Source organism: Epinephelus lanceolatus, chromosome 22 (genome assembly GCF_041903045.1).
Source record: "Epinephelus lanceolatus isolate andai-2023 chromosome 22, ASM4190304v1, whole genome shotgun sequence".
Lineage (NCBI taxonomy): Eukaryota > Metazoa > Chordata > Actinopteri > Perciformes > Serranidae > Epinephelus > Epinephelus lanceolatus.
In genome coordinates this window covers 26625144-26641916 of record NC_135755.1, presented here as the reverse complement: position 1 = coordinate 26641916, position 16773 = coordinate 26625144, and the positions used below count along the sequence as shown (strand labels likewise).

At 41.2% G+C, this 16773-nt stretch overlaps 1 protein-coding gene and 4 non-coding genes across 5 annotated transcripts; 4 read left to right on the top strand and 1 right to left on the bottom strand.

Annotated features, from left to right (window-relative positions):
- Nucleotides 1-1658: 1658 nt before the first annotated feature.
- Nucleotides 1659-15501, bottom strand: prox3 (prospero homeobox 3). The gene is made up of 7 exons (XM_033651617.2): nucleotides 15129-15501; nucleotides 12763-12851; nucleotides 10130-11985; nucleotides 9914-10021; nucleotides 7882-7994; nucleotides 7144-7249; nucleotides 1659-3701 (listed from the first exon to the last, which is right to left on the bottom strand). The coding sequence occupies exons 3-7, from the start codon at nucleotides 11981-11983 to the stop codon at nucleotides 3528-3530; spliced, it is 2355 nt and encodes a 784-aa protein (XP_033507508.1). The 5' UTR covers nucleotides 11984-11985; nucleotides 12763-12851; nucleotides 15129-15501; the 3' UTR covers nucleotides 1659-3527.
- trnai-aau (transfer RNA isoleucine (anticodon AAU)) lies at nucleotides 4528-4601 on the top strand. The gene has a single exon. It is a non-coding gene; the product is annotated as a tRNA-Ile (tRNA).
- On the top strand, nucleotides 5590-5663 carry trnai-aau (transfer RNA isoleucine (anticodon AAU)). The gene has a single exon. It is a non-coding gene; the product is annotated as a tRNA-Ile (tRNA).
- On the top strand, nucleotides 6202-6275 carry trnai-aau (transfer RNA isoleucine (anticodon AAU)). The gene has a single exon. It is a non-coding gene; the product is annotated as a tRNA-Ile (tRNA).
- Nucleotides 8731-8804, top strand: trnai-aau (transfer RNA isoleucine (anticodon AAU)). The gene has a single exon. It is a non-coding gene; the product is annotated as a tRNA-Ile (tRNA).
- Nucleotides 15502-16773: the final 1272 nt, after the last annotated feature.

Genomic DNA, 16773 nt, shown 5'->3' with positions numbered 1-16773 from the left:
AAGCGACAATCCACCCTTTACGATTCCCTCCAGGTTTTAGATTCGGTGGAGTTTCTTTTGAGCTCCAGCAGAATGCGTAAAAATCGTGTATTTGTCACACTGTCGGGTTGGGGAGCTTCAACAGTGGTTGTCATACAGAGCAATTTTCCTCGGGTCAGCAGCTGGTTTCAACTGATCCTGACCCAGAAAGATAAACTTAAAGCTGTGGGAAACAGAAAGAAGGGATGATGCATCAGCTTTTTATTTATGTAGTAAATGTCAAAACATTATGCAAAAGTCATATTTCTAAGCAGGATGTCACATGCAGTTTGAGTGTAATAAAAGATGAGGTGGCTAGACTCAGTCAAAGGTTGAGCTACTTGATCTAAAGGCATGTCATCCGGGTGTGTGTGTGTGTGTGTGTGTGAGAGAGAGAGAGAGAGAGAGTGATGGCTGCAAGTAGCACTTCATCCCCAAAGTGCTTAATCAAACCTTGTGACTTATGTCATATGATCCATGCTGGGCCGATATATGTAACACAATTTTCAAGTCTTCTGCAGTAGAAATGCTAATTCCTGACACACATCCAAACCCACTGGGAGCTTGTTGCATCATTCAAGTTTGCACAAGAAATGTGTTTGACCTCAGACTGCACAAATGAAACAGTAGTCTGCTGTAAGGATGTTTTTATGTGGTTTATTTTCTATTTTCAAGAGACTTGTCACATAGTGAACAAAGGCTTCTGCAAGCAGAATAAAGCTACTGCAGATTCCCTTCAGAGCTAATCACTACAGTATTTAGAGCAGGTTTTTTTTTTTTTTTTTTTTACAGATTTACACAAATAGTCTGTATAGAGTCTGTAATGTGTGCCAATTCTGTGTCAGGCCACTGAAGACTTCTATAGATGTTTTGTGCTTTGAGGAGTTCTGTGAAAACTGTGAGCACGTTCTTGTTGTGGTGCTTTCCTGATTCCACAGGCGATTGAATTGTCCGAAGGGGAAGCACACAAAGAGATGGCAAAATGATATTCAAAGAAGCTATTAAAGCTTCAGCATCAGTCACAGCAGTATGATAAAGCTGGTGTCAGAAATATTTTATTATAAAATAAATAGAGACCAGCTAATAATAGCAAGAACATGTTGTTGATTTTGATGGCTAAAATCTGACCTGGTTTATTCTCAAGTGTTGACAGTCAACAGTAAGTTAGTTGGGGAATGTTTGCATTTATATTCTGTGTCGTGACACCAATGCCTTCCTTCAAAATGCCAAACTAAAGCTAATAATGTGTGGAGCATGTGTCTAGGTTTAACCAGGTTCCCTGTGACAAGAGCCGTTGTCCAGCTTGTTAGTCAAAAACAGGCTTTTCTGCAGGACTGTGGTTTGGATACATAGCTAGCATACCAGAGAAACTGTGTGTGTGTGTGTGTGTGTGTGTGTGTGTGTGTGTGTGTGTGCGTTGCTGTCTCAGGTGGCTAGACTTAGTCCAGGGCTGAGCCTCTTACAAAGCCATCATCCAAGCATTAGTGTTAGCGAGAATGTGTGTATGTGTGTGTTTTAGTGCGGTAGTGTTGTTAGATTAAAGGCTTAAAGTATGATGGTATTAGTGCTGGCTACCAGGAGAGAGAGTGTGTGTGTGTGTTTCGTGTGTGTGGTGTGAAACCAGACATCACAACACAAGCCTGGTATCACTTTAATTCACTGATAAGTTTAAACACCAAAATTCACCAAAGTCCGAATGAGGCACAGATCTAAAGAATATGTACAATATAAAAGAGAGACCGATAAGAGCCGTGAGAGAAACAGAAGAGATTACGATACAAAATGTAATGCAAATATAGGAAACATGCACCTGAAAACACATCACAAATAGTTCACACACGGGCTCGGTCTCACAGGGGTGTGATTAAGCCAGAGGAGGCTTCATCTGGAGCAACACTTTGATGAACAGAAGTCCACTCTGGGTCAGAGTCATGATATACAGTAGATAGAGTGAAAGTTTCCGCAATACTTCCAGGAAACAAATGTCGATATATACTAACTGTGCAGCTGGCCTATTTAGTTTAACATCACGTTAAAGAAATACAAAAACAGAAGTGAATATTTCAACAATAAGAGTACAGCAAGGAAACAACAAAACATTAATTTTACTATTTTAAATTCAATATAATGTCCCTCTTGGCAGAACTTTACATTTTGATTACATTGTGCCATCATGTACAAAAGCTATAATAATTCCTTATTGAACAAAGAGATGGAAATACAGGCAAAAATAAATCAACCACTGCCCTTAAATTTCTCTCAAACAACAGCAATATATTAGGTGACAGTAGTTATGATTGGTCCTCATGTTTTCTTTAAAGATTCCCAAGACTGATTTCTCTGCTGGATACATGACAGCTTTGTGTTGGTGGGGCAAACAAACAAGCAAACAAAAGAAAGAGGAAAGCATCTCTGAGCATGGAGAAACTGTAAAAGCTGCAGGGCACACTGAACAAAAAGGTACCTGTGACCCTGCAGGGAAGCCTACACACACAAGGCAGCGATTACAGTGAGTTTCTAGCAAACAGTCAGATTCAACGTTTTGACAAGGCTCTAATGAAAAACTGTGAACACCCCCTGAGGGAGAGCAGTGGGTAAATGTTTGGGTGATAGTTGGGTGCTGCTTGTGCAAAATTACCAACAAATACAAAGCAATATTACTGCTTTTTAAACAATATTTATCAGGAAGCTGGATTTTTTTCTTTGTAGGAACAGTGCGCTCTGCTCACAGTTAAAGTGACAATGAGGAAAGTAGGGCATCTAATCTAAGAAAATTTGGTATGTGGATTCTTTGTCTGCAAGTATCTGAAACGTATATTTGTGCATTGCCCATGCTCGGTAAACAGATATCAGCAGTACATTTGATTACTGAGGGGGTGCATAGTATGGCATTTTTTCTGAATTGCAATCATTTGCAAGGGACTGCCAAGGAATGCATATTATCTTTTCAAGTGAATGAATGATGTGTGGTCTCATGGTAACACATAATGCACAACAAGTATGCATATTTCGGTGAAGTTGTTATTAAATCCAGTCCATCAGTCTATCCCAGCTCTGTGCCTGCAGCAATTTTTATTTTCACGACAGTTTTTGTCAATCCAGTGTAGCAGCACTGTGATTTCACAAGTCAGCTGACTGGTGAAGAATGTTGGGAAAGGGAATTCCTGCTCTGTCCGTTTTAATTCAATGGTATGGTCACGTTCCTCGATAAGTGCAGTCACAAGACTCTTATCACAGCACTGAGGATGTCAGAATACCATTCACTCTGTGAGTGTCTGTTCATTTAAGCGTCTGTGTGTCTTTCCCTGCACACACTGTCAAACAAAATACTTCTATCATCTAAAATTATCTTTTTTTTGTCTCAGAATGAATGCATTATGAATGAATTGCAGAACTGAATGGATTCCTTCACACCACTTCTCACAGTTTGTGAATGCTTTAACACAATTCCCTTTCTTTTAGTGAGTCTGTGTGTTTATGCATTTATTCTTATACATGTGGATCAATCATCAGCCAACAGGACAACCTGGCAGTCGGAAGGCATCTGGTACAGGACTGTCAAGCTTACAAATGATTTTATAGATTCCTTTCTTCCAGCAGGGGTCGCTGTCTCTCCCAGTCCAGATGGCTGAGTAAAACTCCCTCAGAGCCACTTCTGATACCTCGATAAACCTCTCTGGGACCTGCAGACACAAATATGGACGTCAAAGGATAAATACTTCAAGGTCTACAGATGTAGGGCTTTAAAATTCTGGACACAATTATACATCTAATCTTGCAAGACTAAAATTATCCTATTATTTTATCTCATACAAGCTACTGTACTTCTATTTATTTTAACAAGATTTACAGGGCAGTGAATGGTTCTATAACCTCAATAGGAAGCAGATGACAACGCATGTTATGATGGCTGTTCAGAATTTTAGCATCATTGTTATTAAAGTCCTTTCACACCTACAGTGCACCCACGCAGATGTTTTCACAATTTCACCGATTGGATCTCTCTGGGAGTATACAGACTGTACCTCATTGATATAACCCCTTTTCTCCTGTTAGATACAATTTCTTATCCGTGCGTGGAATCTGGTGACCTTACGTGATAGGATATTGTAGCAAGAAGATAGAAGAAGAATAACGTTAATGAGTGCTCTATTCCATTAAGCGTCACCGAAAGCCATGTCATGTGAAAAAGCATGCATAATACTTGGGCCCTGGAACTGTTAATGGAGCGTGGGCATAATTAAGGTTATTAATTACACGTGCTCATCCTGGTGTACGACATGTCAGAATATGTGGAGCTCAGCTCACAGTTTCAGCCTGAGCAGAGGTGTAATCAGCCAGTAAACTCCTAACACCTGTATGGGTGAGCACAGACCCTAACAACTGTATTTTTGGAATCTCATAATGAGCTGTATGACGTCACACGGCAGAGGTGATTTAGTGTTACTGCCACTGGTCTACTTCATATTTAGTCGGGGTTAAAATGTCTTCAAATTTCTTCCCACATGTGGCCGGTTAGCTCAGTTGGTTAGAGCGTGGTGCTAATAACGCCAAGGTCGCGGGTTCGATCCCCGTACGGGCCAGGAAGATTTTGCAGTGAAATCATGATAGGTAAGTTGAACACTCATCATGTAAGTACCACCATCATCATGAAAGGAAAACATCCTCCGACGTCGGTACTATAAGTGGTCTCTTGAATAGACTCAATAGAAACCATTACCGAACATAGGCAACTGATGAGCTTAACTCGTAACTCTGCCAAAGGTGTTGTAATGTGTTATGAAATACCTTCAGTATTCAATGGCAATGTTTGAAGTGAATTTCCGTCAAGGCAAATGGAAAAGTAATTTACAATGTTCACCTTTATGGAAATTTTAATAACAATAAGATAATTATTTCTATTATAGTTGTCGTTTTCATTAATATTACATTCATATTTCCTCTAATAAATGACTCATGAGTGTTAATACTAGCTATGAAGAAATCATCAATCAATACGAACCATACGTCGTGATTATTGATAATGATTTATCACAAAAATCCTTGGTATATTGGACAGAAACTCCAAACTGAATCAAAGTGTCAGTATTGCCTCCTTCATTTCAGTATGTTGCTCATTGGGAGTGTCAGTATTGTATATGGATCGCCATTATATGATAATATAATGATATTGTTTTGCAGTGCCCTCATAATGTGACATTTACACTCATCAACAACAATTTTAACCTTTCTGGAGATTTTACTAGCACATTCATATAAGATTTTTACCACTACTTTGCTCCTATTATTATCATTAATTTAATTATCTATTTAATATATTATTTATTTTACATTCATATTTGTTTGAGTATGTTAAAACTAGCAATGGAGGGGTTATCCATCAAATGATGATAATGAGTGAATGACAAAAATCCTTACTTTGGCTGATGGGAGAGTTAAATTCTCAGTGTCTGAATCACTTGATTCATTTCAGTCTTTAGCCTATTTCAAATTTGCTTATGGATTGTCAACATACGACGTCTGCTTGAATAATAATTCGGCAGTAGGCGGCTATAGGGGAGTATCAAACATGGCCGGTTAGCTCAGTTGGTTAGAGCGTGGTGCTAATAACGCCAAGGTCGCGGGTTCGATCCCCGTACGGGCCAAAGAGATTTTAGAATGGATGCTTGGTATGATGACATTGATGAACAAATACTCTCATTACTACAGAAAGAAAACACAATGCTAATATATCCCCAATAGAAACTAGTACAAAGTTCGAATTCATGTGCTGTGCATTATGTCACTTAATCTTTAAAATATTCTCAGGCCGACTTTTTAAGTAAACTTGGGTTTAGAGAAACAAATTTGAAATTGAACAAATTTACCATTTTGACTTCGTGGACATTTAACCAGCCTATTTATATTATTATTATCATTATTATTATTATGGTATTTTATTTTTATTTATTTATTAAATGCATATCTTTAAATTAATTTCTTATTTAGAATGTTAAAACTAACTATATGGGGGTTGTCTATCTCAGCCACATTCTCTGGAACAACACCATTTGCCAAATTATCATTTACAATGAACCATACATCATGGTTGATATTGACTGAATAACAGAAGATCCTTATTGCAATGTCTGTTATCATAATGATTAATGAAGGGACGGCCATCAATCATCAATTTAGAGACATGGCCGGTTAGCTCAGTTGGTTAGAGCGTGGTGCTAATAATGCCAAGGTCGCGGGTTCGATCCCCGTACGGGCCAGTGCACTTTTGACTTACATCTGGTGCCCATTAAGTAGCACTTCATCCTTGTTGATCCAGAATTACACATTCATCATGTATCAGGTAAACAAGAAAGTGTAAGTGCACGGTGCACTCAACATATGACACAAAAGAGTGTACATCTGGAAACACTATCAAATATCATTAGTGAGAACTAAAACACAGTTCCTGCCCCATCATTTGCACAGTGTGCACCCTAACATTAACAGGTGCATGCAATAGCTACTACATTTTCACACATGCCTGTGCAGAGACTACCATAAATAGGCTTTTTATATCACAGCAGTTGAAAGACATTCATACATCAAGCACATTTAAACAAGGTTTAACTCTTTAATAGTGATGATTTAAGACAACTAAGCCTGAGGAGGATGAATTCAACACAGCTTTAGTTTCCATTCCATTTAATGAAAAGACTAAAATAAGCAGGAAAAACACTGTATGTATGTGGACAGAAACTCTCATGGTAGTAAGTTAAAAATAAAAATTGATTGGCCCGTCTTTCATCTTGTCTTTCCCTGACATCAGCTTGTCAGCTATGGTGAAAATATAACATCCCAGACAGCACAAGTCATTCTTTATTGGATAAACCAAGGCTGTGTCATTATAGACAGCAGTTAGAGTGTGTGATGTATATCCTGTTCATATATTATTTCATACATTATAAAATAAATACCTTGGGGTGTCCTTGTGTTTACGGAAAATGACATACTGCCATTAAATAAAACTTGGAGCAAATCAGATTCAAGGTACCCAGTCACACTCTCCCCACACTGACAGAGCTATACGGTATTAAAGCATCCACCCAAGGACTATAACCATGCTGCATACTGACACACTCCCCTTACCTGGTAGACGTTACTTTTATTGTAGTGCATGTTCAGTATGCGGTAAAGCTCTGTGTCACGGCCCACTCGCAGCTGACTCTCTCTGCCCAGACGAGGTGCACCATCCCTGGATTGCACAAAAAATATATTAATATTTAAAATATTGAATATATTATTCAACTAGTATTATTAGTAGTGGAATTTAAGTCCTAGTTATTTAATTCCTATTTAATTCCTGAGGGTGTTCAATGCATGCACTATGGCGAATGTTGACCACTTAAACCAAAATATCAATTTCATATACACTTACACTAACAGTTGTAAACCAGACCCAACACTGATAATTGTCATAAATAGGAGTAGTGGTGGGAATTGATGGAAATTCACATTTAATATAACTCATGAATATAAAATATGATCTGTAATCTCTTTGCCACAAGCATCTCTTTGCTTGGCTGATAATAGGACAACTGCATGACTGTCAGAGAGGAAGTGATGGCGCTTCACACTGTTGCACAAAACAGGAAAGCCTGCAGCATGATACAACAAAGTTTTGTCACTCTGGTTTTTGTAATTCTTTCTCTCTACAAATTACCAAATGTGTAGGACAGCATATGCACAGTATCTGATGCATAAATCAGACAAAGTGTCAGCTAATGTAAAAGCCCAGTGCCAACATGCAAGTTCCTAAACCCAGTCAAACAATGGAAGTTTTGCAGCAAATGAGTTTGACGTGAACCAGTGCCAACTCAAACCAACCGGGTGAGAGCCTCGCGGACAGCCTGTCGTGCAAAGCGCTCCATCTGGATATAGAAGAACTCTCTGAAGTTGCTGAACCATTTAATCATCTGGGAGGTCACGCAGCGGTTAAACTAGACAGCGGACAGGAAAACAGCAGGACAGGAAGTGAGCAGGTGAGGACAGCGAGAGAGGGGTGCTTATTAGATGATTTCGTTTGGCATTAATAATTATATAAAAACATTTGACTTCAAAGAGAGTTTTAAAAGCCAGTAGCTCAGAGAAAGAGAGAAATTGTTTTGATGCTTCATAATGGAAAATGTTAATATTCACTAATTAATATCATAATAATACATGAGAACAACATTTCTTTCTTTATTTGTAAACTCCACCTTGGACTGCACTTGATCTGCTGATATTAGTTTTTTACAGATGTATGGGTATTAACAGATATTCAAACACAAATTACATATTTATTTCCAAACTCAAATTTTATGTAAATATGACCTTTGATTTTGCCTGTCAGAGTCAAAATATTGTCATTTGTCTTTGATTATTCATAATAATTGTATTTCCAATACAATTATTATGAATAATTGTATTTCCAGTAGTTTCTAACAGCTATTAAGACTGTTGTAAAACAACCCCAAACATTTCATCAAAGCAATCCCCGCTCTGACTCCAGTTTAGAGCTCAATCAGTTCAAGCTAAATTATCTGACTGGAATATTTCCTTCACTTCAATCTATTGCTTTTTAAAAATTCCCAGAATTGCTTGTGGAAGGGTTGCCCATAAACAAATACAATAATATGAAAGGCTAACAGCACAATGACTTCCGATCTGATGGCCACATGACTCATACATAAACATGGCCTGTTAGCTCAGCTGGTTAGAGCGTGGTGCTAATAACGCCAAGGTCGCGGGTTCGATCCCCGTATGGGCCAAGATGTTTTCATATGAACAGGAACTCTTCATAGTCCTACTAATACCAATAATTGTAATGACAAAAAACTATATACAGTAGGTAGGTTGTGTTCACAACCACAGCTTGCACCTTGAAAAACCATTACTAAATTCAAGCTATACTCACTCATGAATTAAAATAGCGCTGACACATTTCACCTCATCCTCTTTTCGAATCAGTGCAAGTAGAAGGGTATATGTATAAGTTTGCTTCCGGTGGCAAAATTACATCTTCGGAAGTTCAACTGTGGTGAAAGAAGTATGTGTGGAGGAGAGATTGATTGTCATTGTGTTTAACATGCCATAAAATCTATGATACTGGCTCTGAAAAATACAAACTGCCCCGCATGAGAGATGCTGCCTGGCCGGCAGTGAGTTGAAGACAGGCATGGGGAAATGTAAGAAAATAGAAAATGTACCAATTACATTATATTTCGCTTTATTTATTATTAGCAGGCTAGCATTCAGTGTCTTTCTGTGTCTTTCTGTTGAAAAGGATACGATCTCCATTAATTATACATTTGACAGTAGTGAAAGTACCATAAGAATTTAAAAAAAGATCTACAATCAGATTTGCAACCCAATAGCCTACTGCACATAGGCTAAAAAAATCAACTGATCTTTAACCTGTGGCTGATACAACATTCTCTATGCAACAAACCCACCACGTGACTGTGGGTGTGTGTTCAGTGACTTTTCTGTACCAGAAGTGTGTGCAGATTGTACAAAAAAATAAAAAAAGAAAAAATGCACCTCTTTTCTTGTACCTAGGACTTTCTTTTCTGTTTGCAGTGGTTTTTCAAAGAGGTATTGAGTATTTTTATATTAGTGTTGTATTGAAGTTTAAAACTGTGCCTCACATATAACCAGAGGTGGAAAGTAGCTAAGTATGTTTGCACAATTCAAGGTACTTTACCTGAGTATTTAAATTTGATGCACTATTTTTTTTTCAGAGGGAAATATTGTGCTAATAATTACTTGTTACATTGCAGATGTTGAATGAAGATGAATTTTGGCTGCTATGTCATTATCCGACTTTTATTATAGTTTAAAGAAACCTTGATCCAGCACTGCGATGGGGTACACACACCTTGACATCAGGGAAGTAAGTCTTGAGTGTATTGGAGCTGGGATACCGTGTGTAGAAGAACATGAGCTTGGCTTTCTTCAGATGGCAGGGAGACAAGCCTTCCTGGGTGTATACATGAGGCCAGTTAAGGAGATACACATACGTCCTTTTTCACACACTCATGAACAAACACACATCGCTCCCTCATTCCTCCCCCCTTGCTGAAAAAAAGGATATTCCCCCAGCAGTCAGGAAGAGCTCTCCTCCATCCATCCCGCCTCCTCCCCTCATCCCCCCATCTCCCCTCATCCCTCTCTCCCTGCCTCCATGAGCGTGGCGTGCAAGGGAGGCGTCCAGGTGACCGAGCAAGGGGAGCGGTGGGAAAGAGGGGTGAGATGAGGGGTGAGACGAGAACTCCAAGAAAGGGTCGGAGTTCAAATAGTCCTTGCGGGATGGGGGGAGGTGGGGGAGCTGAGGGTGGTGAAGGGAGCGAGAGAAGAGCTGCTGCATGGAGTAGTGGAGAAGGGGGAGAGGGAGAGGGGGAGGAGGCGGAGGAGGGGGAGGGGGAGGCGCAGGGAAGGAAGATGAGGAAGAGGAAGAGGAGGAGGAGGATGGATGGAAGGTGGAGGAGAGGTCTTTGGGCTGTGAAGCCGGAGGCATGAGGGGAGGATGAGAAAGAGGAGGAGGGCGAGGTAGAGAGGGGTGATGGAGGGAGAGGCTCGGATGAGAGGGATTCAGGTGAGTAGAGAGAGGTGGGCCAAGGAGTGGGTGGGCTTTTCGTATGTCAGGTGACCTCTGAACAGCCAGTGGCATTGCCAGATCTGATGGTTCAGTGCGATGAGGCTGTCCAGGAGGCATGGTGCTCCCGTTGCTTCTCTTTTGGAGCTCTTTTTCTCTTTCTCCATCCTGCCTTCCTGTCTTCTCATCCTTACCTCTTAATTTTTCCTCCCCTCTTCCTCTCGTTAAAAGTCCCATCCACACTCCCCTCTCCCTCCCATCATCGTTCCCCGTATCTGCGGGGAGGAAAGAGATGGCAGCAGGAGGAGAGGAGGGAGTGACATCTGTCATCTCGGTGTAAAGGCGGAGAACTCGGTCAATGACTCGAGCAACAGCGCTGCCCAACTCCAGCTTCAGAGCCTGAGCAAACTTCTGCCCTCCCTCCTCTCCTTCATCTTCTATCCCTCCATGCCAGTCACCTCTGACCAGCCCTCCACAATCCAACCACAACCCCGCTCCCTCCATCACACCCTCCAGGTGCAACCCTCCACCTCTCCCTCTCTCCGTCCTCCCCTCTCTGTCTTTTTGCCTCTCCTCTCTCTGTTTGTGGAAGTTGTCAAAAGGGGAAACAGAAAGAAGGGAGAAAGTTTCCTTTTCCATCTCTCCACCATCAATGTCCTCTTCATCATACATCCCTTCTGCAATGTCCTCCTCCTCCATCATCCCAGCATCTCCTTCTCCTCCTTCTCCTCTGTTTCTGCACCTCCTTTTCTTCTCCTCTGCCATGTGCTTTTCCCCAAAAGCCCTCCATACTTTCTCCTGCAGGGCCTGCAGTCTCTCTCTTGCCTCCTCCAGCTGTTCTTTCAGCTCCTCCCTCTCTCTTCTCTTCCCCTCCCTACCTCCCTCGCGCCTCCTCCCTCCCTCCTCTGCCTCTCCATCTCTTGGCCGGCTCTCCAGCTTCATCCTCTTCACTTTTAAGACGTCCTGACTCCACTCAGCTGCGAGGGCGGCATCACTGTGCCTCTTCTTAACCCCCAACAAGCTGTCCTCTCCCTCCATTACTCCTTCCTCTGCTCCATCCATCCCTTGCTCCACTTGTCCATCCCTCTCTCCCCTGTCTTCCTCCAAATTTCTGTCCTCCAGGTGTCTGTGTGTGCCCAGGTTTGTGTTGAGTTGCCCTCCAATCCTCCTGGGGGCTCCTCCCGGCTGGAGGAGGTGGTGGATGAGGGGGAAGCCAGGAGGTCTGAAGGCAGGAGGAGGGCGACCTGCACTGGGCTGAGGATGAACTCCGGGGAGATCTGTAGAGCCCTGAGTGGGAGCAAATGCGTGCATCTGGGGAGCAGAGTCATTGAAAAGATCTGTGGGGGAATCCATCACTGCAGAGAGAGACAGAGGAGGAAGGAGAAAAAAAGAATGATTGTTTTTTTAATCAGTGATTAAACTGGATTGATTTGGGTTCATATTGGTTTGACAAAATTGAGCATTGTGAAGGTTTCACTTTGGGTGTTGGGTAATTAATGGGCTTTTCTCTCTATTTGAATTTTCAAATTTTTACAAACCAAACAATCTATTAATAAAACAAATCATCAGACTAATCTAGAATGAAAATAACCATTAGTTGCAGCCCTGTAGAAAACAGTTAAAGCTCCACCTTAAGCAACAGCAAAATGCTGCTTTGATATAAATACATGAGCAATAATAATCAAATGATATAATATATAATACTATACCAGCCACACGGGTCACTTTTCTGCATTCAAGTAATAACCTTAAAGATTTTCATTTAAATGAATGCCTGTTAAGTCATTATCTACTGCTGAATGAGGTAAGAGTAGTGACAAACCCTCTGAAAAAATCACGAGTGGCGCAGTTAGTGACACGTTTATCACTCAGCAGTGGTTGGTCTGCCAGAGGGGGTAGGCGGAGCTAACGCAACGAACTGCCTCTTCAATTTGTGTGGGAAGTAGAATATTGTTTTTTCCATTCTCTGCTATAGCGATGCATGTAAGCTGTTACAATGGTCAGGTGCCAACTGCCAAAAGAATGACATCACACTGGCAACACTGCTTTGATCTCTGGGAAGTGAGATCCAAAAACACACCCCCAATTACAGCTTATTGCCATAGGTGCTGCCAAAGAGGACTTCTGCTTACCTGGATAGCTAAACAGGTCACCGGCCGATCACAGCACACAGCCACTTCCACTTGTAATAACAATGAGCTGCAAATGTCCTTGCGTAAAGCTGCAAAATAGAAGCACACATTGTAACAGTGTTGAAGAATTTAGCAAAGCACAGAGTAGATGAATTCCCAAGTGGTCCAAACAGTTATTCAAAGGGTCAATATCCACCTCCATGCCTTTTTTTACCATAGGAGGAACAGCACTTTACAGAATGACCAAAATCCAGTGGAAGACAGGGAGAGAGGGTGTCAACAGACCGGGTACCAGGCTAGTTGCTGGTGTTGCAGTAGGTTAACATCTGGCTGATGATCTTTGTCACATATCAGCTACCTCTCTTCCAACTATCTTTCCTGTTTCTCTCAACTGTGTGCTGTCTAAGAAAGCACAAATGTCATAAACAAAAAAAAAAATGTGACAAAATGGCGGAAGACAGCTGTGTACGGATGATGATCTTGTGCTAAAATACTGCAGAGCATTTTTGCTGGAAAATGTCTTTTTTTATCGCTGGGAAATGTGGGTAATTAAAATACTGACAGTGGGTACTTCTAAGCGGCCTCCATACAATACCTGGAAAAGCTTATAAAACCAAAAAGCGAATGCTGGGCTTATGAATAACAGCACATTTCACTATTTAATCAAGATCAAAAACACACATCCCCATTCCTTTTTTTTTTTTTTTTAGTATGTAACCTCTCCGTCCCGACACCCCTCTCCCCTTTTTCCTTCCTCTCTATCCCTCTCTCATCCTCTCTTCCTCTCCTCTTTCTGTTATCAGTGCAGGCAGCTTGTTAAGCACTGTTTGATCAGAGTGTTTACCGTCAAACACACTCACACACACACACACACACACACACATTCACACAAAAGCGAAAGAGGCTTGAGAGAGGGCTGACAATGGTCAATGGTCCTTGGGGAGTGAAATAGAGTGAGAGCAGCATGTATGTGTGTGTGTGTGTGTGTGTGTGTGTGTGTGTGTGCATATGCAAGAGTGTGTGTGAACAGCAGTCCTACTTAGCATTGATAACACCCCTAATCCACTTCAGATGGATACACTACCGCTCACTGAACAGAAAGATGGATGGATGATAAATGGACAGATGTAAGGACAGACTAAAAGAGGTGTAGTAGGCAGACGAAATGTGAACACAGACAGTATTTTAAATTTTAAGCCGACTGAACTACTTGATTGTCAGTGGCTGGAATTAAAAATGATTAGACCACAGATAGATAGATAGATAGATAGATAGATAGATAGATAGATAGACCAGTGCATAGGTCCCCTGTGCAACATGAAGAGAATAATCCTACTATAAATAGCTAAATATCAATTATTCAAATGCCCTGTCCTCTCTACTATAATACAGCCCAGATGGCAAACCAGCCAATGCGCTTATATCAGGGACAGATTAGCTTTTCAAAGCCAGCGGAAAGCTGCGCAAAATATGATCACTGAGCAATGAAAATGAAAGCTATTAACCACTAGATTAGACTTAAGAATGGTACTCTTGGACTGCTGTGGCTGGCACTGGGAAAACTGACAAGAGAGGGAATGCACACTAAATAAAGCACACACAAGTCACTGGTATTATATAAAGTATATTTAGAGATTCTAATGTGGGTGTATGTGTTGATAGCATGTTGTAATACACAAGAAAAACACACAAGCCAACAGGTTACCCCAATTATTAGGCTCTCAGGCCTATTTGCATCCAAGCAGTTCACACTGATTAAAAAATATATATTTGTGGTCTAATTGTATTATAAAGGGAAAGCTAAATATCAGTAGATTTTTAGCACAATGTCAGTAGGTAGACTGTGTGTTTAAACAATATCTAAAATGTATGGTTTTCAAATAAATTCCATTAGCATTATATGGGTGAGCTATTTGTCTGGGCTTATCACTTTGTTTAAAATTATTTTTGAAATTATTTTAAAATATTTAATTTAATGTATGTTGCCCATATCTATCTATCTATCTATCTATCTATCTATCTATCTATCTATCTGTCTGTGCAGGTGGAAATAACGCCACTTTGAATAATTTATATAATGTTTGAAGCTTATGTTTGAAGCCTCCGCGTGGCAACATCTGCCGGTTTTGCCACGCGAGAGGAATCCGCTTTGGCCATTCTGACGCACGAGCTGTCAGTTTATGTGTGCGCGCGCCCGCGGTGCGTCCTGTGACTAATTGGCAGCGGTGGACTGTAATGTCGCAGTATGAAAGAGAAAAAACAAACACACACAGAGAGCAGTAGAACAGACACTGACCCTCGTAGCTTGTTCACCGTGGAAAATGTCAAACATTATGTTGCGTGTGAAGTTTAAAAATTTTACTCACTCTCAGTCACAGAGAGGAGCTCCAGCGGTGTCCGCTCCCCGACGCTTCCCACTCCAGTGGCCGTTCCTGTGCGCTCTGCCTCGGTCGACTGTCTTCAGCTGGCACCGGGCGGGCCTCGGACATCGGTGCGGGCAGAAAAAGAACCAGCCAGCAGCGAGTTTCCGGCTATTTCCTGTTCCCCTCTGCTCTTTATTTGTCCTTTGTTCCGTAACTCTCGCAGTTTTACTCTCACTCATCCACCGCCTCCTCTTTACTCGAGTTGTGTCACTGTGCAGGTTTTTTTTCCTCCCTCGCCAACCCATCTATCTCTGGCTGGCATCATCCTCACGCGCTGCTCCCGGTGTGGAGTGGCGCGCGGTGGGCGGGCGGGCTCGAGAGCTGGCCACTTGACGGTCCGGTCCCTCCCATGTTGGCATGACCCCCAGTACACACACACACACACACACACACACTAGAGATGCTGGTTTAAATAGTCAGAAGTAACGCTAACTGATTTCAGATTAATGCATTTTTGATAAGTCATGATAGCAACAGTTTGTTGCAGATAGCTACTTGTTCCCCACACAGACACACCCACAGGTAGGCTATGGAGATGGGAAGTTGACCGAGACTGAGCAGCCTTTCTAAAGCCAAACAAAGTCTGTAGAGCTTCTGCTGCATTACAACAGTGAGGTGACAGACCTTTAGCAGCATGTTCTCATGTACTGTAAGGTTATATTCACCAATGAAAGTCAGGTCATTCATTAACAGTTTTATCTCATCACAAGTATTTTCTATGAAACCAGGCATAGAAACTAACACAGAACTGACAATACATCCCTAATTTGATTCAGCACAAACAAAACAAATCCAGAATTAAGGCACTAAAGAGTTACTGCAGAACTTTGTAAGCCAAAAGTAATACTTAATTTAAAGGTCGGCTCACCAATGTTGGCTCACCAACATCTGGTTCAGAAATAAGGCGAGCAAGCTTTAGGTTAGCAGAAAAAATAAGTGAGCACACATTAGCAGGTGCTGGGCAAGCAGGCCATCTGTGATATGCCAAACAGGGTGGAAGAAACACTGATTTGTATTGTGAAACTGCTTTATTCAGTGTTTTTATCGATTTTAATCACCTGGTCAGTTTGTTTTGGAGGGAAGGAGACATCTGCGGATAATTCGGCTCCTGGTGAAAACCTCCTGAACAAAAATATAGGTAGCTATTCTATGCTTACATTATTTCAAGATATCACAGTATTGAAATAAAACCAGTCTTGGAGTCAACCCTATAATGACTGAAGGTAAACAGCAGTAAATGGACCATATTTTAACGCAACACAGGAAAAATACCCCGTTTATCACAGCCTTTAGCAATTTTAGTGAAGTCCGATTTGAACTGTCTTTGATGATTTACTTCAACCTTTTTGCTTAAATCAACCAGTTTCAAGGAAAACAATAATGTTGATGCTTGACCTTGAGCAGCACTTTGCCACCTGTTGCTGGGAATGTTGCCCTTCAGAGCCAGCCTCCAAAGTGCTCACAAGGTCTCCTCAGGAGCCCAGAGCCAGTTTCCATTCCTAACTTTATTCAGACCTCCTTATTATTATCTCTTTTTTTTGGAAAATCATTTCTTTTATCTTCCATCAAATGCATCACCTAAGTAACC

Coding starts and splice junctions, on each gene's coding strand:
- prox3 (XM_033651617.2), bottom strand. CDS start 11,983: ATGGATTCCCCCACAGATCTTTTCAATGACTCTGCTCCCCAGATGCAC. Junction 10,022..10,129: donor TCTTCCTGACTGCTGGGGGA/ATATCCTTTTTT, acceptor CCTCATGTATAC/ACCCAGGAAGGCTTGTCTCC. Junction 3,702..7,143: donor ATAAAAGTAACGTCTACCAG/GTAAGGGGAGTG, acceptor TTGTGTCTGCAG/GTCCCAGAGAGGTTTATCGA.